The sequence below is a fragment of the Indicator indicator genome, chromosome 4, assembly GCF_027791375.1.
Source record: "Indicator indicator isolate 239-I01 chromosome 4, UM_Iind_1.1, whole genome shotgun sequence".
In the NCBI taxonomy this organism is placed as follows: Eukaryota; Metazoa; Chordata; class Aves; order Piciformes; family Indicatoridae; genus Indicator; species Indicator indicator.
This window is the reverse complement of record NC_072013.1, coordinates 23,585,081-23,610,974: the sequence shown is the minus strand read 5'-3', so window position 1 is coordinate 23,610,974 and position 25,894 is coordinate 23,585,081. Positions and strand designations below refer to the sequence as shown.

At 38.8% G+C, this 25,894-nt stretch overlaps 1 protein-coding gene across 1 annotated transcript in view; it reads right to left on the bottom strand.

The window, feature by feature from the left end:
* The window catches only part of PPP2R5C (protein phosphatase 2 regulatory subunit B'gamma), a 75,962-nt gene extending 61,799 nt beyond the window's left edge, over positions 1-14,163 (bottom strand). The window contains exons 1-2 of the mRNA XM_054400531.1: positions 14,137-14,163; positions 12,402-12,467 (exon numbers count right to left, since the gene is read on the bottom strand). Of these exons, the coding sequence (XP_054256506.1) occupies positions 12,402-12,467; positions 14,137-14,163 (93 nt within the window). The remainder of the gene's footprint in view (positions 1-12,401; positions 12,468-14,136) is intronic.
* Positions 14,164-25,894: the final 11,731 nt, after the last annotated feature.

Here is a 25,894-nt window from a genome sequence, read left to right as displayed (position 1 = left end):
ATGTTCGACTGCCACCTGTTCATTGTTCATTACTTGGAACAGGAAAAACCACTTTCCTGTTTCCTCTATTTCCAAACAAATTCTCAATTTCAAATTAACAAGCGCTCATGTGTGCCTGTACACATGCGCACACTACGGTATCTTGAGGTAACACACACCTCAGGGAACCAACTATTCTAAATTGCAGATACATTCTAAAATTAGCCAAAAGTGATTATTTAAGAGGATAGGTAACATTTCTAATTAATAATGGTAAAAGAAAGCATTTTTTGTTGCTATGGCAGCTTCCCATCTAGTAGTGATGACTCCAGTGTAATTCTAACCCTGAATCACTGGGCAATTTAGCCAACAGACTGTCTCCTCCTTTCTAGCATCAACCATGATTATTCCCACTTTTCAGTCGTGCTTCAGTCACTCAGCCAGCATATATCAGAAAGCTGCCCAAAGAGTTTCCAGTTCATTAGTATTTTAATACCTCACAGCTGTACCAAATGACATCTCTAAGGGGCATTATGGTGCTACAACACCATGAGGAGAACTGGCCTCTAGAGCTTGCGGACAACCAGACTTTAGACAGAAGGGCACCCGGATAAAGCGAGTTAAGTCAACTTAAGTAACACAGTCCCTAAAAAGAAAACAAATTCAGACTAACAGCTCTGTGTATGCATTTGCTAAAAGTAGCATACTTAACGTTTTATGAAAATAGAGTGCTCATTAGTTGAGAGAGAAAAGCTCAGCTTCTTCCTCCCTTTAATAAATTGCTTCAGAAACCATAACTCCTGAGCATAACTGATGGACATTTGATTACATTAGTGAACACTTCAACTTACTCAACACCAGAACAGCCAAACTACAGATATATTTCTATCAATTCCCTTCCTGTGACAAGAATGGGAAATACCTCTTCTTCCCCTTGTTCTGGCAAACAGCTCCCTCCTACTCAAAGCTTCATGTACTCAGACACATTCAATTCAAAAAATGCTGATAAACTCCTAAAAATGTCTACATATTACATGAGAAAAAAATGTCAGATTGAGAATGTGGTTCTTCAGATCACAATTAAAACACAACTCTCAGGTTTCCTGATCAATTTAGTTTTTAAATGATAGATCTTTACATACTTTTATGAATATTAAGACAATAGGGAACAGTATGAATCTGACTCTTAGAACTGAAAAAATAGTTTATATTCCTCACTGTCCTTGAATAAGCTTAAAACATATTCAAGGGAGTGAAAGGCACCGAGGAGAGATTTCTTGCCAGTCACAATAGTTCCGGATGTGGTCCTTGCATCCTTTCTTCCCTTCAGTCCTCCTGCATCATGCAGGATGTGATATATTACTTGTCCTTCATCCCCAGACTTGTTCACAGTCAAGTATAGATCAGCAGATGACATTAAGTTTATGACCATAGAAAGAAAGATATGAATAGACACAGCACATCTATAATTACAGACTTTTTTTTCTTTTTAGGGAAAAAAAAAAAAAGGAAAAAGAAAAAGTTGCCATCAAAGAGCCCACATGGCAACTTTTACTTCTGGCTAGCCCCCTAAGACACAAGACATAGAAAAATGGAATTTACAAGGAGAGTCCATTCTGCATCCCATATATGTCATCAAGTCTTTTCAAAGATCCTATTCTTCCCTGACAGGCCTTCACAAAACAGGTATTCAGGATATCTTCACCAAACACGGGTAACCAGAACTGTATCTGACCTAACCATTCAAAGCAGTCACTAACGACAGAGAGTTAGACCAAAGCACACAAAGCCTTCTGATCCACAAAACCATGAGCCTGGCCAGACCAAGCCTAGAGTGGGGTCAACTCTATAACCATGCTGCAAGCTTTCGTATTACTTCTAAGGTAAAATGGTCAGAGCAGGATGAGGATTTGAAGACTACAAAATCACCTGTCATTCAAGTTTAAAAAAAACCAAGATGGCTTAGTAGTGACAAAAATCAGATCACCTCCTAAGCACATGAGAGTCTTTCTCTGCTTGAATTAAATGCAGTGGTAGGCAACACCCTAAATGAAGTTTCTTCACATAGATCAGTATAATGCTATGCAATTTCTTCCCTCTACTGAGCATCACCACTGAATTGAAGTCTGTGTAAACGTGTTCACCATCACAGTATAGCATTAGCAAGTCACATACCAGACAGAACCTTGAAAAAAACTCCAAACTACAAAATCTGGATATGTGAACCTTGTACCAATTAATATGATTGAGACTCCCTGTGAAATGCAGGTGCACAGAGCTAAAAGCATGTAACACCTTTTATGAGATTCCTTAGTCTGACCTGAGAACAGAAGGACAATTCTTCTACTAATACAAAATTAATCCCTTTTTATCCTTTTGGTACAAGAAGTAGCCTTCACGGACTTGCTTTTGATCTATAGCTCCAAGAAAAGCTCTTGCCCAAGGCACCCTTAGAAGACGCTATGAAAGCATTACGGACTGTATCTAAAATATAATGAAACTGAAATACAATTTAGTGCAACAAAACAAAGAGTAGAAGATAATATGAAAGTGACATTTACAACTTCATTTTCAAAATTGTTATGAGGGCCCAGTATGTAATCAAAATAGTTTGACTAATGTAATTAGCTGAGAAGTTGAACTTAATCTCCTGAAATGAGAACTGAAATCAAAGATCAAGGAGCAAAAAAATGAGTAGAAAGCAGTTAAGAGCTTTCTATGTGGTTTTTTCCCCTGCACAGTAACTTCAGAGATTTCCACACTACTTTGAACACTCTGGGAATCAAGCTCTGCTGCGGAGCTCTCTCCTTTGCAGACCTTCACTTACTGCTTTGGAGGTTGGAAAAGAGACAGATCATACCTGACATATGGCCCAGTAGCCAACGAACTGGTAAATACATTCACATTGTACCTGCAGTAGATGAGCTAGTGGTGTTAGATTGGCAGTTGGGGCCAAGGTAAAGCTGTTTGAGATCACACACTATGAGGAGAGCACTGTTTGGCCACTAATTTCAGTGCCTTCCAAGAGGGCATCAGAATAAACTCGTTACTAAATATACAGCTTCACAGAGATATTCAGACAGCCTACAGCAATTCCAGTTCATGCAAGTAGTGCCCACCCATTAGTGATTTTATTATGGAGCAACTAGCTATGACCTTTAACATCAGTATTTTCAATCTAGGGAGACTCAGTGCAAACTATGCAAAGCTTGATATGGATTCTTAATCGTCTGGACACATAAAAAGGGGCATTGATCCATAAACAACCCAATTAAAAATGTCAGGGAAACAACAGTCCTGAGGTTCTCACTTTATTGAAGATTCTTGCTATTATGCCATTACTGTTCACTAGTTTCACCGCTGTAAGGCTGTTTGGACAGACAAGTTATGGAAGAGCCTCTGGAGATGCAGTTCATGGTGCTAAAGGCTTTGGTTGGTTTCACAAAGACTGACATTTAGATTTCCATTGTTTTTCCCAATTAAATAATTTGCCAGAATGATACCTGGATTGGACTGCTAGAATGATCTTTGCAGATGTTTATTACTATAAAAGCTTGTCTCAGTGGTTAGAACACACTGGATGGTCCAGTGGTAGTCTCTGAATAACTTATTATGTTTTTATCCTAAAGCTTTAAGGATTCATGTTATAATGATAAAACAAAAACACTAACATTTCAACGGGGTGGTGATGACAAAGTTTATATATTCTAGCACGTCATAATCACTACTCACTGATTTATGTTTTAGTACTTGGTTAGCAGCTATGATTTGCATTTACATATAGCAATACTAGTGCTAGCTATTTCTAATAGTCTAGCTACTGAGTTTCATTAGCCTTTTCAGACACATGGAGTTTGTTGAATTGCAACAGTGACTGGAAAGTTCCCTATGAGTAGTGAAGGTGATTTGGATCTCTTCACTGTGGAGGTGTGCCCATGGCAAGTTTTACAGCCACAGACCACTTTGGAAGACCTATCTACAACTTGTTGAAGCTCTTTGGCCTTTCTTTCCAGCACTTATTTTTCATGATACAAAGCACTGCTTTCGTATTTCCCGTTAGCTGCTTACACACACGGCTCAATACTGTCTTCTAAAGAATTGTATCACAGCTCTGTGCAACACACTTGACTTGCAATACAACAAATTGATCCTGACAATTGTCAAAAATGTCTCAGTATACTGCATCCTTGGCATTCTTGTACTGTAATCACACATTCACAGTTAAGCATCAGTAGCATGAGGATTGTTTTCCATTTACTCCTTGCAAACTGAACTTTGTTTCAACTAGTTTACTCTAGGAACAAATTGACATTTGATTCCTTTCAGTCAGAGATCAGATCTGCAGCCTGATGTTGTGTAGAGTATTGGCAAAGATTATGGGGTGCCCAGACTCACACTGTTAAGTGGATTCACACTGTTTTGTGCTTGCTGAAAACACCACCACCAGTGAGCACTCGGTACTTCACAAATGTAGGCAGCAAAGCAAGTTGTTTCTTAATGCATCTTCTATAATTAAACTTCAAAGAAACAGAAAAGTAAAATTTGGTGCATGCAACCATCAGCTAGCTAATTAAACGTGATTAAAATCAGATTGTCCTACATATTATTTCAAAGAATTTATATGAATAGAGATGAAGAATCCAAGTAAATGATGGCCTTGATATTCATTTATAGTTTCTCTATGATCACTCTGAATCATCCTTTTACTTTCAAAAAAACTCAACAAGAACTACCTTTGTGCTTCTTTACATATATACACCCACGTACTTATATGCACACATATATAAGGTTTCCACATTTGAAAGAATACACAAACTCATTTCATTTTCTTTAAGCCCTAACTCCTATGTAATTAAAATTTACAGTAGCATATAAAGGTGCTAAGACCACTGTATATGTATATGACTTTGCCAACGATGCCTGTATTCCTGTGCTCCTTGATCCATTCACAAGTTTCTCATTTCACATAATCACACTGAAGTCTTTTTTGCTCTACTCTCCCTCCACCAATTTGGTATTTGTATTAGATGCTACATAAAAGTCTTACAGTCCATGACAAGGTTCCCGGGTATTTTAGTAGTATCATAACTTTGACCATTAAGAAGAGTGTGTCCAGCAGATCGAGAGAGGTTCTCCTCCCCCTCTACTCTGCCCTGGTAAGACCTCATCTTGAATATTCCGTTCAGTTTTGGGCTCCCCAGATTAGGAGGGCTAGGGACCTGCTGGAGAAGGTCCAGCGGAGGGCTACACGGATGATTAGGGGACTGGAGCACTGCCTTATGAGGAGAGGCTGAGGGACCTGGGGCTTTTTAGTCTGGAAAAGAGAAGACTTAGAGGGGATTTCATAAATATTTACAAATATCTGAGGGGTGGGTATCAGGAGGGAGGGAACAGGCTCTTCTCACTTGCTCCCTGCGATAGGACAAAGAGCAATGGCTATAAGCTGCAGCACAGGAGGTTCCACCTCAACACAAGGGTCCACTGGAACAGACGTCCCAGAGAGGTTGCGGAGTCTCCTTCTCTGAAGACTTTCAAGGCCTGTCTGGATGCGTACCTCTGTGACCTGAGCTAGACTGTATGGTCCTGCTCTGGCACGGGGGTTGGACTTGATGATCTCTCTGGGTCCCTTCAAAACCCTGACATCCTCTGATCCTGTGACCATTTCTGAAGAACTGTTTCTTTTAGAAAACTATTTTATCTTTGCCTCTCATCACGCTTTTATTTTTCCAGTCACTAGAAAAATTTACTTCTCAATACTTCACATTACTGAACTGAGCAGTGGTGAAGAGGTATATTAAGTTATAGTCAGTGTGAAGGTATAAGCAAATGACAGTATTCAGCAGCCATCTTTTAAGTATATTCAAGAATGAGGTGAATTTAGGGTGTTTGGTTTTTTTTTTTTATTTGATCCCAAAGCCTGTTAGGATTGGGGTGTGTGGAAAGTCACAAACAAAAAAGAGCCCACCATCCCAGCTGTAGAATGAGAAATTTATTCCAGCTTCAAATGAAAACTGAAGAGGGGAAAAAAAACCAAACCAAACAAAACAAACCCCAAAACATTTAATGTTTGAAAGTCCGTTAACACATGGGTGGATTAAACTGCTACTTGGTTTCTCTTACTATTTGCATTCCCTATAAGACGCATATTCTATATAATTCATATGCATTAATGAACACCCAAGTCTTCTACAAACTTAAGGAGTGTTAGGCCTTAACTCTTATAGAAAAAGAGAAACAATTTGACACAAAGGATGAAAAGGGTGTTTTTAGTTTACAAACTGCACATAAGCATTTTTGAAGGCCACTTTGTTCCTTTTGATTAGAGCATTCTTTGCTTTCATTGCTGTGTTTTCATTCAGGAATGATTCTGAGCTTTAAAAGCATGATTAGGAATTAGAAACAAAAAACCAAAGACTTCACACATTATATGTTATGCAAGTAGTTGTCAACCCTGTGTAAGAACTAGAAGAACATAGTATTCTGTTTTCAGAAGCATCTCCTTTCAGGTAGCAAAATACTTGCTTAGAGCAGCATCTACTGCATGGGATGGAGTCATGAAAACACACTGGCTAGTCTGCCTGTGAGTCCAGGTGAAACAAATTATTACTGAATACATACCAAAGAAACAGCTAGGTTTGTTATGTACTGTATACACCAGACAAACGCAGTTTACTGATTTGGTTCACTGAAAACTCAGGGGTTTGAGGATGCTTTATTAAAGGCTATCAAGCCATTCCTGATCTAGACAGCTATACAACCAGCATCAAACTGACAGTATGGTAGGGAGCACTATCAAAGCTCTTAAAACACTGTTTCCCATTATAAATGAATACTTAACTTTGTGCGTTAACTAAAAGAGATAAATCCAATCCATGGTAAATATACCTCTTTCTAAAAGAGGTCCGCTTCTATGAAGAACACCACATACAGAAGAATCATACACCTCAGAGATGTTGAACTCAATGCAACCAAACAAGCTGTGCCACTGAATGACAGAGATCATCTAACAAGTAACAGGAGATTAAATGACAGTTGCTTTGACAATATATATACACACATATATATATATAGTGAATTACATGCAGGTACAAATTACATGCAGCATAATAAATAATTAAAACAGAATAATCTCAGCAGATTGAAAGAATGTTCTCTAGCATGAAGATATTTCCAGAAATTACTTGGAAGCAGAACTAGTCCTGATACACGTGAAGAGGACAGAGGGGGAAAAGAACTCCAGAAGTGTCAGAACATTATTCTCCCCTCTCCAGCCTCCAAACCTCCAGGTTGTCTGGTATAGTCCTTAGGGAGTTGCCTAATAAGTACTTATTTGTGCTAAGACATTAGCTTTAAAAGTTCTGAAGCAGAAAAATCTAGTCACCAGCTAGATGCTGTAATAGTCTCCATGTGCCATCTTCAAGATCATATCTGGTATGTTTGTTTCTCAGGGTTACTAATACCTGATACAGCACCTTAAATAGCATTGCAATGAAAAATCACAAACAGGAAGCATGAGAAAATTAAGCAACAGTATATAGAAAATATGGAGTCAACTTTCTAAATAAATTGCTGTTGCTGATCACAGGAACCTGTTAACACAATCTGTGGGATTTTTCCTTTTGTCTACTCTTGCTTTTCCTTTTAACATTAGCATATTTGTACATATAATCTCTCCTAAGACACCCACACATAAGAATCAAAGCCCATCCCTTTTTAAAATTATTACTTTTAAGGTAAGTAGCCATCATAAGTAATCAGGAATCAGTAAATGTAGTAATGAGAATACCGAGTCTTTCCTCACTGTGTATTGGCTAACACAGGAAAGGTAATCAACGGAAAACCAAATAGCTACTTCTCAAGGATCCTCCAGAGACATGAAAAACTTCACTTTTGCTGAAGTATTTTAAAGACAGCCCATTAAAGAGAGATATCTGTCATTTAATTTTATTCCTGAATAAGAAATTAACTTATAAAATAAAAAAAAAGCCTCACAATGAAGGGAAGAAAAACTTTTGAAAACAGTCTGACAAAACTGCTGCACTGGAAGCTATTACCAGTGTTTAATAAACTTACTGAAAAGTGATGACTGTGAGACAGAGGCAGGACAGAAGCATGGAACAGTACTTAAAAGTTTAACTAATTAAAAAAAAAAATTGATCTCAACAGTGATTATAGTCCAAAATTAGTAATGCCTGCTGTCAGTAGAACCAAGCAATTTCTTGCACAGCAAGAAAACTGGCCAATGCAGTTTGTATTTTATTACATTTTGATTTGTTTCTATGAGAAAAACACCCACCTTTAAAGTAGAAAGAACTAACCAGTGCAGCACATGGAAACAATGAGATAATACACACAAATACACACACACTCCTCCAACCACATTAGTCTTCCATTTGCATGACAGAATAACTTGAAGAAAAAGTTACCATTTCTGTTCTCATATCTTGAAAGTCACTAAGTCAGTAATTTCTTAAACAACAAAAGTAATCCTTTCCTTCTATATAGTAACTCAGCACAGATTCAAAACGAACAGAACTTTAAATTTAGAAGTTTCATGCCTTCTTTAAACAGTCCAGTTAGACTCAGTAGATGCTACTGCTCCTACTATTGTCTTGTATGAAAGGTTACCAGCTACTTCTGACCCATTCCCCAGGCGAACCACAGCAGTTAATTGTCCCAGTGGTCCCACATCATTTCAGTGACCAGGAAGAAGTGCAAGTTTTAGCATATACTTTCCCAGAGGCAAAATCGAGAGAAATAAGAGTAAACAGGGTTAAAATTTTAACTTCCTTCCTGTGTGGTTATATTTGAAAACTACTGTTGAAGTACTGCACTTGAATTTTCAGAAGTATCAGGTTTTTTGCTACAGATAGAAAAAAGGTAAAGTTTCTCAACAATCATTAATGATTACCAAGCAACATCTTTCTGAAGAAATTAGACTGAACATAAATTATTACTGCCTTAACTCAAAAGGCAGACCTCTCCACCCCATGACAAAACAAATTGCCACAACAAAGCTTATCTGCGAGGCAAATAAGTTCTGCAAAGGCCAGTTAGGTCTCAAGGAATATGTTCACAAGTTGCCAAGTGTTGGAATAGCCAATCCCCACACTCAGGCATTTTTATTAATTTTTGTATTTTTTGTGTGAGCATAAGTTTTTGGACACTGCTACACAAACCCCTCAGGTAGTTTTACCAGAGTGGGGATGCTACTTCCACACAAATGAGAAACAATACAGAATAGATTAAGTTTTTGTTCACAACCTGAAGACACTAATATTCTGGACTAATTACTGAAGTCAGAGGTTGTACTTAAAGGAATCAATTAAATTGGTCTGGCAACTATTTGTTCTAATGCATTAATTCTTACTAACAAGTTATGAACTAAAATTTGATGGGTACGTAAAATGTGAACACTATGTGCAACTGGAAACTGCAATAATTGCATTAGGGTACAGAACAAATTTAACCTCATCTCATACATACAGTGCATTTCTGGTACCATTGTCACAAAAAGAAGAACAGAAGATGGAAAACAGGGATGGATAATCTCACCTAAGAGAGATTACATACAGGTTGGGAGAAAAAAAAAAATCTAAATATGACCATATAAGGGAAGAATTAAATGATTCAGAATATTAAAAACAATTTCCCACAACACCTCTGCTAAACAATCTTCCAAGCCACATGCTGGATTAAAGCATATCAGGATGGAAGACCATACATCCATTCCATTTCTGAATCTCTCTTCTTGAGTATCCACTCAAAATGCAAGCAAAAAGAGAGGTTCATGTTGCTTCCTAAGTAGCATGACTTTTGATGCTGCATCAGATAACCAAGGCACAGGTAAAGCATTAAGAATTACCTTTTGTTCTTTCACCTTAACAATCTGTTTGGTGAGCATGCTGCAGACAGGGAAATAGACAGATGGACATTGCTTTCAAACACAACTACAATGGGATTCTTTGAGATTTAAACAAAGAGGCATCCTCTTCAGTAGATCATCTGTGTACTGCAGCCTCTATGCAGCACTTCTGTACATTTTTAGCCATAATTTTCAAACCAAGAACACATCAGTTTTAAGTTATTTTCATCCTATCAGCATTAGTATCCTGACCTGACATACCAGGAATCATCTCAATCCCTTTTCAAACTTACTGTAGAGCTTCAGCTGAGATCTTGCCTCCCTGACTGCAAGACAGGAAAAAACACTTGTTTGTCTTTGTAAATATTAAGATCTGTTGTACTCTTGTCTAGAGAGGTCTAAGGCATCATGAATTTGGTTAAGTGCTATAAAAATATCTATAAATAAAGTGTCTGTGGGATACTGCTGCTTGTGGTGTTTCTCTTCTTTGAAAGGCAGTTTCTAGTTTTTACAGTCTGCCATTTGTACTAAATGCATTTTAATGGGGGGGGGGGGGAAGGGCAGAAATCAACCACAATTGTTTCCAAATCTATTCATAGTCTAGATTTTTAAGAAGCCATGTTTAAACACATGCACAAGGCATGAAGACAGTTTTTTAATAAAAAGTATAAGTCCGTTCAGGAGTATTTCTGTTTACTAATCTTCACTACATTAATACCCTCCTTTCCACTCATATAAGCACCAGCTAACAGACAGCATTTTTATAGCCAGCCACATTAGAGTGCAAAGTCTACACTGCTATTTCTGTGCAACTATTCTATTAATTAAGTTAATGAGTCAAGCACTGAGGTGTTCAAAATTGTTTGGAGACTGAATAATGCCCACTGGGAACGGTAATCATACTGTATGTGCCAGTCACATTTCCAGTCCCTTTCTCCTTCTGCCCATACTCACAGATAAGTAAACTACTTTTCATTGGGAATTCTACCTGGAAGAACTACTGAAAAAGAAAAATGCATCAACACTACAATATATTCTCCTATTGAGATTAATCTCCCTCATATTTTAAGTTAAAAAAAAAAAGGCAAACCAGATCTGGAAACATGGAAAGAAATTACAAATGAAACTGCATATACATTTTCAGATAAAATTTAAAGCTCTCCACTAATTAACTACATGAGTTTTACCCTCTATCTTGAAGCACCAAGAAGAAATAAGAAAATGTATTTGGTCCCAGGAGCCTGAGAAAATAAGCAGTCAAACTTATGTCAAAGATGCTGAAAATAATGAGTCTTACAATTGCACAGGAACTAAAATTATAGCCAGGAAGTAATGCTCTTTTTAATGCTACAACAATATACTGTGAAGACACAAGCATATTACAGTAAAGTACATCTATTTACACCACACAAACATCTACACCAATATATTTCATATTTTATTCTAAAAGCTCTAACAGGTGGATTCACTCCGCCAAAACTCAGTCATTCTTTTATCTGAATTTGCCAAAATACTTTTACAAGCAGTTTTCAAGTTTCTTATTAATTTGCGACAATAGCATTGCATCTTTTTGCACACCATCTAATAAGAACTCACTGAAGTGCATCACAGACTATACTAAGTACTTCCACTCACCTACCCCAACAGTCATTTCAGGGAGTATAAAACGGTAAAGCTGGATGAGTATTTTGTCATTATTCAACCACTTAACATTATTCAAACACTCAACTCACCATTCAACAACTCAACCATTATCTTTCATGTAAAGACATATAGTTTAGAAGCTGAAATACATAAGCTTTTCAGTGTAGTATTTTACATTCAGGCTGGTATGAACATTTTGAAGGAAATTTCAGAATGTGCCTGAAGGCTGGCTTTCCAAATGAAACAAATTTATTAATTCTGAATTTCTGGATTACTATGGAAAAACAAGTGAATGTTGATTTAATTGACCCCTTTCACATCTCTGTACCTTGCCAGTGGGCAACACAGAGCAATGCAGAAATTAAAAACAAAATATATCAGTATCAACAGCAGAATAATCAGTCAAAAATGAAACTCTCCATTGTGTACCTATAAAAAGAAGTCACATAACAGAACAACAGGCAGCCTTTGATTAAGCCTAAGGTGTCCTGACAATTTAACAGGCTACTGACACTTAACTGACATGTCAACATTCATAGTTTGAGAGAGCTCTGGGAATTACAGAGAAAGATAAAAACAGCAATGACCAACTAGAAGACAAGCACTAATACTCATAAGACTAGAAAATAAGATAGATTTATGTCTCATAATCAAAAAGGAAACAGATGAGTATTTAAGATTGTAGCAAGCAAGCATTTATTTACTCAAAACAAAATCAACTTTCTCAAAAGCATCTTAAGTAGTCAAAACACTTTTTTGCCAAACACCAGAGTAGAACCTTCACAATCACTTTCACTCACTCAAAGCCACCTGTCATGTGAAAATTATAACAATCTAAAAAACCTTAAAACACTCCGCAGAAGTCATGACATATTTCTGTGGAAAAAAAGTTATGTATTTTACAAATATTTACCTCATGTTCTTGGTTATCTTGTCCTTCTTTGCCACTTTTTCCACTCTTGACTGATTTTGCAGGTTCCTTAAAAGGAAAGTTTGCAGTCTCAATTACTTTGAAAATGAGATCTAGATAGATTTAAGTCAAGAAATAAGTTTGGGTTTTTTTAGACACTCACTAAGAATATTACAGTCAATGGGAAAAAAAGCAATACTGTTTTATTTGAAGACCACAATATTGAACTATCAGTGTCTATAAATCTTCTTTAAAGATATTTCACATGCAGAAAGGTTTCTGAATGTTATGCCTCAAAATTCACCCATAAAGTGTATAAAGATAATCTTTCCTACGAGCAAACAAACAGGGACAAAGAATGCAAGTGATTTGAACTAAGAACTAACCCCTGCTGTCTTCAATTTTAGGAATATTTGGTTTAGCTTTGAAATTAGTATTAATACAGTGCACGACTTACGCTTTATTGTTTTGCCTGTTCTAGAAGCTAGAAAGTCTAGTATTAGAAGCCACTCAAATTTCTCCCTCCCAGCATTGTATTTAACTTGCATCCTTGATGCATAGCATATTTTTGAGATTTGATATTCTCAGAGAAGAAAAGTTTGAATGTTTTTAATATCAGAGGTGACAAGGATACTGAGAAAGTTAAACCAAACAAACACCCACAAACTGTAACACCCATCCTCCCCACATCTAATTTTAAAATCATGCTGAAAAACTAAAAGACAAGCAGAAGCTAACCAAACGGATAAGGTATAAAGGGATATCAGTTGGATGAGGCAGACTGTATACTTCACTTTTTGTGACTTCTATTCATATGGCTAATTGCATATCACATGAAATAAAGTGCAATCCAGTTAACTTTCTCTTGTACTTAGAAGTCATCTGTGAACATTACTTGTGCAAGCCCCTTTCGTGACTGGTATACAAATGACTCCTGGGACCACCAAGGAAAACTGAGGCAAAGTGAAGCTAAAACCAGATCCTCTTCCGTTGTCAGGAAAAGGAGAGGGAAAGACTTCGAGCGGCAATTAATGCTCCTAGAATGCCTACGGTGATCCTCCATGCACAACTCCAACTGCAACCCAGAGCCATGCAGCAGCGAAACTTCCCAGGACAGAGACCAGGTAAGCAGCTGCGGGCACAGACACCCACATCCACCCCGCTAAGCCCTACTGTGCCACCAAGAAAAACACTCCTTCCTTCTCATCACACCCGGGCCGCCTCCCTCCCAGCTCACCCCTTCGCCAGACACGACTGTAGGACACGTTTTCCAGCCCCTCTCTCCAGCACTCCCCCGCACGCCAAAACCATGGCCTCTCTCCACTGACTCCCTCCCTCCGGCTGCCTCCAAATCCGCGCCCGCCCATCGCGGGCTCTGCGCCCCCGCTTCGGCGGGGCGGGCCCCCAGGGCCCGGCGAGTCGATACCGGGACACCCCCCAGAAGCGGCCACAGCACTCTTCGGACTAGGCCCCACCAGAAGCTGCCCCCTCCCCAGTACCCGGCTCCCAGAAGAAGGAAGGTGGCCAGCACACAGCGGTGATGTGAGGGGGCTATCCCTCTCCTGGCTCTCCCCAACTGCAGGGAGCGTCCCGATGGCCTATTCGACGCCGGGCTCTGCTAGCCGCTACCGCCCGCTGCCCACCGACGCGCTCTGCCCCAGGCCCCTCCTCCCCGCGGGGCCTGCGCCCCACAGCCTTTGCCGCGGAGCCTGGCTCCCTCGAAACCTCATCGACTTACTTTCTCCTTCTTGTTTTTATTCGGCATGGCCGCCCTACGCGCCGCAACCGTAAAGGCGCAACCCCCAGCGGCCCCGCTCCGCGCTGCGCCCGCCCCGCGCTGCCGCTCCCCCCGTCTTCAGCGACGGCGGCAAGCTCAGCCCTCCCCCTACCCCCTTCCTCCTCCGCCCCCCGCCCGCCGAGAGCGAGCCTCTGCCCCACCATTGGCTGCGCACGTCACGTGAGCCGCGACTCCCGGACCGTCAGCTCGCAGGCGGGGTTGGCGGCGGCTCCCCGCCCCTCGCCCCTCGCCCCTCCTGTCACGGAGCGGCGGCAGGCGGCGGGCCCAGACGTGGGCTTGGGCTTGGGCTTGGGCTTGGGCTTGGGCTTGGGCTTCGGCCTGGACCTGGACCTGGACCTGGACCTGGGCCTCTCTTCGTTCTGCCCGGGATGTGGGACGGGTCCCCTGACCCCAGCCACGCCTTGGGGTGGGTCCCACAGGTTTGAGCCGTTCTGCCTCTGCACCCCTGCCGCTTGTCTGAGAGGGAGTAGTGGGCCAGGCTGAGGTTTTCCTGGCACCCCAGGCCTCTAGCAGGATCTTCCTTAGACGGTGGCACCTCCTGGGACGTGAGAGTTCTCTGCAGACCCCGAGACCCGAGTTGCTTACCGGAGCCCGATCGAGGGGTATGGGCTCCGCTGTGGATGCAGGGAAGGGTGGGACCACCGTGCGAGGTCCAGGAGCCTGTCACTGGAAAGCGGCAAATGTTTAAGAACGAAAAAACCGCGCCAAGATAGGGTATATTTGAGGCACGTTTGACCTCTCATACAAATTCAGCGTGGTCGTCCTGAGTTGAGGACTTCCAACATATGCTTTCAGTATATGGCTAAGGAAAATGTGCACGTTGCATAGTTGCAGGCTGATTTATAATTATATCTTTCTCTATCCCTTCATTTTAAAAGCCTGGGTGAGGATGTGTTTGCTTTCATTGATGCCCACCTGTACCAGAGATATTGTTTTTCAAACATCAGTCTTTCATCTCTGCCAGCCACAATGCAAAAATCAGAACAGTCTTCTAGACAAGAAAGGTGTATGTACTTCATCTGGAAAATTTACAAACTGTTCTTCTCACATGGCCAGATTAAGCCTCAAATAACTGTTAGCTGAGTAAAAAAGCACAGGAAATATTAAGACTCATAAAACATGTAAAATTGAGGTTAGACATATTTATTATATTCTAATTGTGCTGTGCTACTGAAAGATAAAAAAACTACAATCTTATAAATTCCACTATAGAAGTGAAATTGATCTCTTTCCTTACCCAACCTGTGAATATTGAAGCTAGCATGAGCAAAAATCTCTGCTCTGATTTTTAGGACCTGGGATTTCTATTTACTGTTTGTGTCTGCTGATGTGATGGTTATCTAGCATCAGCTCGTATCCATTATATTTGAACACTGAGCTTTTGCCGTGGTAAAAGTACAAAGAAGCTCTCCTTTTTCCAGGCACTGCAAAGAAGTCTACTGACTATGGAGAGCTGCTTCCTCTTGCTTCAGTTCCCTTCCTTTCCTGCTTCTTAAGTGCTAGAAAACAGACTATATCTGCCTTGTTTTCCTGTTTTTCTCTGTTTTGAGGATTTAGAAATCAGGTGCAGTTATCACTATTGTGCTTTTGTTTAGAGCCAGCCATGAATGAGTTGCTGCTAATAAATAAGACTTCTTGCCCACAGAACAAGGTTGGTTTTGAACATACTAAGAGACAATAAGAGAAAAAAAATCTACCTCCATCTGTAGCTTGAATTTTGATCAGTGTATGAAACAGTTTGTACAGCTGAAAATAAAGTTGAGAGCTTTCAGTTCTTTTTTAGGTTTAATTTTCATAGAAGCTTAAACTACTCAGTTCCCAGTGGTTTGTGCCTATCTGCCTCCTCTACACTGATGCTTGTATTATGTGTTTCCTTAAACCAGTTCATAGAATTGATCAGCTTGAAAACTTTCCCCCTGAAGTGATGTGTTGTTTGGTTGGCGTCTTTTCCCTCGAACTGGCACACCACCACCTGCTTCTGTAAACATCAGCATTGGCTGAAGGAAGGGGGTGGAAATATGTGGCAGGGGTGGGATGTGACCTCAACAGCCTAGATTTAGATCAGTTTAAGCAGCTTAATGAGTTTCTCATTGGCTCTTGCCCTCCTTTTGTGCTTGCTAGTGCTCATAGTTTTTCCAAATAATGGAAAAACTCCGTCAGTATTGTTGTTACCCAAATACTTCTGAATAGCAGCAGCAATTGTCTGCCCTTATTTTGGTGTTAGCTGGGAAATCTTGAATTAATACGCCAGACTGAATACAGGTTCAAATGATGGTATTGACTCAGTTAACATATAGGAGGTTTTCTTTGTGACCACGGATATAGAAACTCTTGTAAAAACTTGACACCCCCTCACCCCACTAGTAACAGAGAGCAATTGTGTTTTTCAAAGTCTGCTGTATTATTTGAAATAATCAGTGGGAAGAGGTAGTTTACAAGAAAAATAGCCCCATCTGTATGCTCCAGTGTCTATAAAATATGAGAATAAGACAAGAGACTTACATTTTCACATGACACTGAGATGAAATCTTGTTTTTACTACAATGGTACATCACTCTAGGCCTAATTATTCTGCTGCAGAGTAGGATTAACTATGTGAATAAGATGATGGTAATATGAGTGTGGATATGACTATGTTAATATTTTCATTAACTTCTGAGCATGTTTCATGCAAACTAGATGTTTTCAAAAACTAAATCAGATACAGAATGCTAGGCTATCTCTGTAATTAAAATAGCAAAAGCTAATGCTTGTAGCATAGCTACCAACATGCACTTTTTTACTGTATTAATTAAATTGTCTACACTTGCAAAAGTTAAATCACCAAATAATTTCAAACCTTGTGTAAAACACCTGGGTAATATTTAGTACCTTGAAACTGGGCCAAGTGTCCTGCATGCTAATGAAAGGGGAATATTTACATGGTTAGTCCTTCCCAATTGTGCTGGATATTCTTTTTGCAATCATGCTCTGGCCCAAATTTTTTGAACAGATCACTATCACTGTGATAGGGATAATATTTACCATTCTCAGTTGGAGGATTTTACTGATTCCTATGCACTCTGTAATGGAGTGGCATGCCTGTTTAACTTGCTAAAATGGCAGAAAACTAACTGAACAGGGAAGGCAGGAGACAGTGAGACCTTTTGCTAGCAAGCTGTTAATTTGGCTCACCTGATACTATGCAACTGTAGTTGTGGACAAGGTTTGAAAAACAGTAAAGTGTCTTTATTATACATAATTGTCAAACACTGGCAGGCTGTTTCTCAAAACACTTCCTTATGGACTGAAACAAATCTCTTTTCTGGACTCTGTGCTATATGTGAAGAGAATTGAAAACTGAAGCACCACTTGCAATAGAAAGGCTGAAATAGATGAGTTTAATTTTTGAAAATTTTTCCATAGTTGTGCAGCCAAAACTACTAGTTAAGGTAACTTTCCTCTAAGGAGCAGTGAAACTGCTAGGTTATGTCTGGAGGAACTACTTGGGGAAATAAATTACTTCAGCAGCACCTGCAATTGACATCTCTGCAGACTAGCATCAAAAGCTGCAAAGCTTCACACAAACGCTTAAATGTCTTTCAGAAACCATCTCCACTGGCATGGATTTATTCTACTTGCCCTGAATTACATTAAGTAATTCTTGGGCTGTTCACAGTCTAAACTGTAAGGCTTTAATTCTTCTCAGTTCTTTTAGTGTCTGTTACTGTTGTAACAGTAACTGTACTGTTATGATCTGTGACAGTGTTGTGAAGGTTACAAAATAATGTATTCAAAGCTGTAAAAAAGTCAGACTTTCTTGAAGTAATGAGTAACAGGTTGAATTTTAGAACTTCATGCATGTAAGCAACATGATAATTTAGCCTTATGTATGACCATATAGTTACACAAAATTATAGAATTTTCAGGGCTGGAAGGGTCATCTAGTTCCACCTCCCTTGCCATGGGCAGAGGGCACTTTCCACTAGATCAGGTTGCCCAGAGCTGCATCCAGCTTGGCCTTAAAAACTTCCAGCATTATAGAAAATGTTTGCTAGGAGATTTTTCACTTTTGTTAAAATTTCAGGACTCTCTTTCCTTCAGTTAAATAGTGAAACCTCGTGATCGGCCCCCTTTTCACTAAGCTCCCAGAGGCTTATTGGACAAAACCAGAAGTTAGCTTGCTTTGTCACCTGTTGGGGAGCAGCAAGAGTGGGGCTGCTTTATGAGAGAGAAGGAGCTGGGAGCAGAGCATGGCTACAGGAAGGGCAGAGCCTCTCTGACCAGGGGTGCCAACCTGGTAGGGTCAGGGTGGTGATAGTCACCAGACTGAGACAAGGCAACATCGTAAGTCAGGGGTCCATCCAAGAAGTCTACTCAGGAGCAACAGGAGACAGGGCTAAAGACCAACATGGAGACAACGCTACCTGTAATGCAAGCCTGATCTTACAGGAGACAAGCCCAGAGAGAGAACTACTTATAATGTGGTGTAATGGTTTAACACAATGCCTGCTCCCTTAACACACAAGTGATGGAAAAGTAACACACAAAAACTCAGGGTTGAGCTAAAGAGGTAAGAGTTTACTGAATAAATGAGATAACATAAATGCACAATTACCTTAACTAATAATCTAATTAATCTAATAATACAATGCATGATTACCTTAGCTTAGCCTATTTGCAGAAGCACAGTGTAATACAGAAAAAACCAGCATAAAAGAAAACCAGTGTACTACCCCACTCCCATTTGTCTTGCCGCCATCCCTGCAGAAGAGCGAACACACACACACACACACACACACACACACACAGAGACAAAACCCAGAACCCAGAAGCAGCAACTGGAACAGGAAGCCTCCTGTGTTACAATCTGAACTTCAAGCCCCATAATACTTTGCTCCAGCCAGTACTTTCACTTTTGAATCTGGCATGGCTGCAGTATGGTATGAATAACAGCAGCAGATTCTACTCAGCTTGTGACACATGTGGGTGTGTGATTCATCCAGAAGACCTGGGACAAGACTACATTCAATATATACCTGGGGTCCATCTAGGAAGCTCAGTCAGTAATCAAGGTAGAAGGAGACAGGGCTGAATGCAGATACAACTCTGACAAAACAGGCCAGATTTGGGTGCTAGTCCAGTTGGAAACAATGTCATACATGACTGGTGACTAGCCTAGTATTAGATATTGTCAGTAGCTGTTGTCCGTATTTGTTAACACGTTAATTTTGGATTTCTGTTTGGGCATACTTCATTTTGAAATGAACACGAAAAACATAAATGATGACCATGGAGAATACATAATGTTACTATGTCATTGTACTGGTTTTGGCTTGGATAGGGTTACATTTATTTGTAGTAGCTTGTTTGGGGCAAGTTGTGGTTTAGATTTTTGATGAAAACAGTGTTAATAACATAAGTATGTTTTAGTTATTGCTGAACAACACTTAACACAGCCTCAAGACCTTTTCTGCTTCTTATGCTTCCCCACCAGTGAGTAAGCTGTGGCTGCACAAGGAGCTGGGAGGGGACACACTGGGAACAGCTGACCTCAACTGACCAAAGGCATATCTCAGGCCATGTGACCTCATGATCTGCAAGAAAACTGGATGGAGAGGTGAGGAGCTTGGTTGTGGCTGCCCTTGTTTGGGGACTGACTGGGCATTGGTTGCTGGTGATGAGCAATTGTTTGGGGTTTTTTTGCATCACTTGTTTTTCTTTCTTTTTTCTTCTTTGGTATTTTCTTGGGTTTGTTTTGTTGTTTGTTGTTGTGTTTGTTTATTTGATTTTGAATTATCATTAAACTGTCTTTATTTCAACCTATGAAATGTCACAATTTTACCCTTTCAATTCTCTCCCCCTTCCCACTGCAAGTGAGTGGGCAGCTGTGTGGTGCTTAGCTGCCTACTGGGGTTAAATCACAACAAACATCATTTCAATAATATTCTGGATAAATAATATATAACAAGAATATCTGATGGTAGTTAAACATTTTATTTGTTTGTGTTTTGCACAGTGGTTATTAAGTATTAAGATGACCTACATGTGAGAATTTGGAAGATTGTCAAAATAAAAGACAGGCTATTAAGCTGGATGAATTATTTGTCTTACTCTATGACCCTATTTGTCAATTCCTATGAAAAGTTCTTGCACTTTTTTAGCTCGTACCAAAATTCCATAGAGATAGGAATTACAAAAATAGTACCATTAAAGCACTTCATACAATTCGCTTGATATTGTTCAGGATACCTGCTTTCATGTTTTCCCTAATTTTTGTCCTTTTATCTTTTGTACTTATAATGAGTTGAGAGATACTTTAAAGTATGATATAGTAATTTATTTAGATCTAGCATGCATGTCTAGCATGCAAAGGGACAAGTTTATTTGACAGTTCATCTCTTTTTCCTGTCCAAATTGATTATTATTATTATTATGGTGCATTTTGGTGCACTTTTTAGGAACCTTTATTTCTAGATTTTTGCTGCATTAAGTACAACGTTTCTATTCATGTATTACCATGTTTTCTTCCCACATGATATCAAAGGGAAGACTAATTTTGTATAAGGTGAGTGAAATTGGTAACATAAAGGTGACTGCAGCTAAGACTCCTACATTTTCGTTTTTATCATGTTTAAGTAGGTATTTATAGAATGAGGGAAGAGACCCAATTAATTGTACCTACTGTTGATGCCATACAAGATTTTATCTTTCAACACTTCATAATTTTTTTCTATCTTTTTTAGGATTTGTCATAGCTAATACAGCTATATATTCTTATCTCAGTGTGGGAAGAGTTGAAAGACAGACTCAGAAGGCATACTCAGGACTTAACCCTGCATGTTCCATAAGTTTGTAGGTGTGTTAGGGTCCGCTTCTGAGTATCCTTAGAACTGTCCACCTTCTCAGATAATGGATATGCTGAATATGTGATTTGCTTCAGGAGCAATCTATGTTTCCTGGTCAGAATGGGAGGAGTAGGTTCCACCAACACAGTTTCCCTTGTGGCAGACTGTCTGCATCTATACTGTACAGTGTTTGGAGGGATCTTGTAGTCTTCTGCAGGCTTTTCCATAGCCTTTTTATATAGACAGCATCTTGTGATCTTATCAGTTCTTACTGTATACATTAAGGTGGATAAAGTTTGTTTTAAAGTATTGTTGCCTGGGAGCTACCCTGAAATCCCTCATCACCAAGCTGCCCTACCACAACTCTTTTGGTAATCAGGGTGAGTCCTTGAGGCCTGTCTTCGCATATGAGGCATCTGAACAATTTCAAAAGGTTAATAATAAATACCTTGGGTTTTTTGGTCAAGGATCTAAAGAGAACTGTTCACAGCATGACACTTGCTACTGTAGCATGTTACCAGAGATACATGTTATACAGGCATGCCAGGCAAAAGGATGATGTTGGTCCACCAAGCAGAGGGAGGGGAGGCTTTGTACACAAACCATTTCCTGGAGATACTAAATGGCTTCTAGCTTTTGTCTGAGTGGAAGCCTTGTTATTTTTCTTCGAAGGTGATTCCAGGAATAATCAAGCATGCACAGAATGAATTTGAAGGAAGAGGGCTTTGGAAAAAAACAGATTACTCAAACTAATAGCACAGGTGCACTCAGAATCTCCTTATGTGTTATGTTGGGAGCTTTGGTCTGTTACTTAGCTGTAGATTCTACTGGATGACACAACTCCCAAGTCCATAATTCTAGATTCAGGTTTTCAGCATAAGAGTTATAAGAATTTGTCAATTTTGGCAAACCAGAATATTTTCGCTTAGTCACATTTTAGAAGGTGTCATCTCCGGTTTTACTGAAGGTTTAAAATAGATACTTTAAAGAGAATTTAGATTGAACCATTAAACACTGGCAAAGTTTATAGACATTTCAAACTACAACCTTATAATAGGAAGTGTTGGGTAGACTTAACTGCAGACTGCTTTTCCATCTGTATTATATAATGCTGTGCACTGACTCTCTGGTATGCCTGTACAGACTTTGCCCCAAAGTTAACTTTGTCTGCACCTTGGGTTCAGTATTTATTTTAAAAATTCTGCTAGGTATGAGTTGTATTTACATTTGTATCATAATTTCTTAGGAGTTAGCTTTTCTTTTGAACACCACACAGTCGAGTGAAAGTACTGAGAGACACTAAGATGGAACAACAATGAATGAGAAGTGAAAAAACCAAGACATAGGTGTTTTTGCCTTACAAAGAAGCATAGCACACAATCTTTATACTTGGTGCTTTCTCTTTTAAAAGGGGCTCAGGGTTTTATTTAACTTTATGCTTGCCTTTTTTTTTTCCCCTGTCCATGAAAATGACATTTATTGATGTGAGGTGAGCTGAACTGATTAACCACAGCTGTTCTTACAGATTTTAATTCCCACAAACCAGCTCATGTCTTCAGCGTGCAATATGTTTATTGCTCTCCTACATGTTTCTTTTCAACTTTCAGAGGATTCTCTGTTTGTATGTTTCTTGACTGTTTAGAGAAATAATCTATACACATGTACATTGATTCAAGAATCAATTTTGAGAGCTGTTTTCCCCTTCCTTTCACAGGGGCTACCAACATTTTTTTATGGCCAGCCTTTTGCCTATCTTGTGGGTTTGTGTTTTGGGGTTTTTTTGTTTGTTTGTTTTTGTTTTGTTTAGTTTTAATTTGTAGAAATGCCTTCCTCCTCCCTCCCTCCCCCTCTCCCCCCCCGGAAGAATTAGCAGTCATTTGAACTAAGATTAACTTTTCTAAATTGAAAAGGAAAATGCCTCTTATTAGCATATAAAAGAAGCAGCTTGTTAATTGCCTGTCCATAATTCACATGGCAAAGCTTCCATTATATATGTAAAGAGGATAATGGTAAAAAGGTAAATACAGTTTGTAAATAAATGGATAAGGTAGGTAAAATTTATAAATAAAGGATTCTTTATGTATGTTTATATAGAAATCCTATTATTCATCCTAAATTAATTGGATTTTTGCCACTTTACAAGTTTGGATTTGAATTTTACTTCTGCTAAATATGTTGCGGGATTTTATTATTTATGTAAAGTGTTAATTAACTAATAGCTAATATTTTAAGATCTTTTTTTAACTACTTATATTATGGAACCAGACAGAGGTTTTAACTGAAGACTGAAGTACCATGGCCCTGTATATGAAATGGTAGTAAGGAAATGGCCTGTTCACAGAAAGGCCTGGTTTTGCTATATACTTCCCTAATGGTATGCTGCATAAGTAGTATTATTCCATTAATTGCTAAATTAGTTACATGCGCGAAGCTGTGGATTTGAAGTCAGAATGAGAGGAAAATTGTCAAAAGCTGTAAAATTAAAAAGAAAATTTACTATATATACTTTGCTTATGGGATGCAAAGGTTCAGTAGTCACTCAGATAAGTGCTTTGACTATGCATTTCTAGGCTGCTCAGGGGTATATAGGTCCTGTGTCATTTTGTCTGAAGAGGTAACAGTGATTTTCAAAGATAAGGTCATGGACAATATCTTGAAGTCTAACTTCTCTCATCTCAGTGCAGAATAAGAAGACAGATGAAGACAGCTCTCTGACAGGTTCAATCCTGCAAGTTAAAGATGGTTGAACATGCAGTTTAAGTCTGTATCAATGTATACCCACACAAACCCATTACAATCACACTTACATTGAAGATATTGTGCATGACTGTCAAGGAGGTAATGTAGTTGCATTTGTAACAATTCTGACTTAACAACTCTATGACCTACACTAAATGTCTGCAGCTCTTTTACATGTATGTTTCCCTTTCTTGCCTGACACATTTTAAAAAACATTCTCATTAAAAACATACTCATATGATATTGACCTTATCTTTGAAAATGACTGATTAATTATTTCTCAGATGGCTACTGCTAGGCTTACTCCAAATGTATCCTGGTAGTATTTTTATTTTCAAAGGAAAAATGCTTCTATGTTATGCCCAATTTTGCTGTCAGATTCCAGATGATATAGGCAGCCTTTGAGTCTCATTTGAAGCCCTGCTAATTGCAGATGGGTTCCATGAAAATGTAAGTGTGGTTCCATTCAGTAAATATGAAAAAAACCCTATAATATATTAAAAGTTCATGGAGACCATTGAACATGTTAAGTTGTATAGAGAACAATAGCTGCCAGCCTAGTCTAGGCTTCCTGCAAAAGATATTTAAAATCACTTGATTTTTTTCAATTTATTCATGCTTTTTTGACAATACATCTACTTTGCATCCATACTATATTGCTATTCTTGTGCCTTGAGCACACAAAAGAAGAGCGCATTGTGTCCTTCATGCCAAGCTTTGTGAAAACAATAGTCTTACTACATTAGTTTTGTCCGTTCATCTCAGGTTGATTTTCTTATCTTTTTTTAATTTAAAAGTTAATTTGGCCATTGGAAGAAATACTTGATAGACAATACTGGAAACTAACAACTAAAAAAGTGTAATATCTGCTAAGTCTGTTGTCCCACTGGCACCTGGGTTTCAAACTTATTTTGAAGGGCTGAATCTTTAGACATGAAAGGGTAATAAAGTCTTCTGGTCTGGTCAGCTCTGAGTTTGAAAACAGCATACCAACTTTGTTAACCAGATTGTACAGGAAAAGCTAGACTAAAACTGGTTAATACATAGGCCATTGAATACCTGTCAAGTAGTAACTGTTAGCTGCAATCAACATGAGGCAGATCTGAAGCATTTACTTTGAGATGAAAAGCTGTTGCCAGTCACCTGAGTCCATCTGCTGTTCTTAGAAGAAAACAGCATTAATAATGTATCCATGAGTTGTGCTCCAACTTTTGTGCTACTATTAGTTCTACCAGCATGAGCTATCTCAGCATAGTTTAGCTTCTGAGCTCTAACATCTCTTTAGTAGCCATGGCAAGTTGCTTGGTATTTTCTATTTTAGGTGACAAAAGGAACTGAAACTTATGATGTGACGTTAAAATTGATCCATGATTATGAGGTTGTTTAGTTTTTGCATAAGAATCTATACTACATGAATATGTTTTATTAGTACTTCAAAATACTTTTGCAAAGAGAGTGTGTGAGCAAAAAAATCGTAACTTGTATCATAGTTTATTACAGCTTACACAACTCTGCTAATCTAGTACTTGATAATATAAATCACTTAATACTATGAAATGAGTAAGGTAATCTTTGGGATTTAGGGAGCTTAATGCTGACATAAATTGGTGCAGCTGTATCAAAGACAATAGAAATGTCAATGCCAGAAAAATGACCAAAAATATCTATTTTGAGTGGTTTGGACAGTGTTTAAATGTTTTTTTTTTAATAAGCAGTTCCACCAGGCACAGTAAAATTATTGCATTAGAACTTAAACCATTCAAAACTAAAGCGTGTATTCTTATCATTTGAGGTAGTTGTTTTGTTTTTGAATGGCTGCACAGTATGATCTGAAAAATTGTCAGAATTAAAGCCTGCAGTATTAGCTGTTAGGTCCTTAATGTCCCTTAAAAGTTTTACCCTTTTGCAGCACTGATCTTTTTTCTTTTTTTCCTTAGAAGGGCAGTTTGTATATGCTGGGAAAGTAATCCTTGATTTAAGGCATTTATAAAGTAAAAGTTACTTTTAATCTACAGTTATTTTTCAAATGTCAGGTGGTATCTCTCTCACCAAAACACCCAAAGGCACCTCTGATACATTTTTACAACGCAACTAGCTCATTCAGAAGGGTATTGTTCAAAACCCCTACTGAC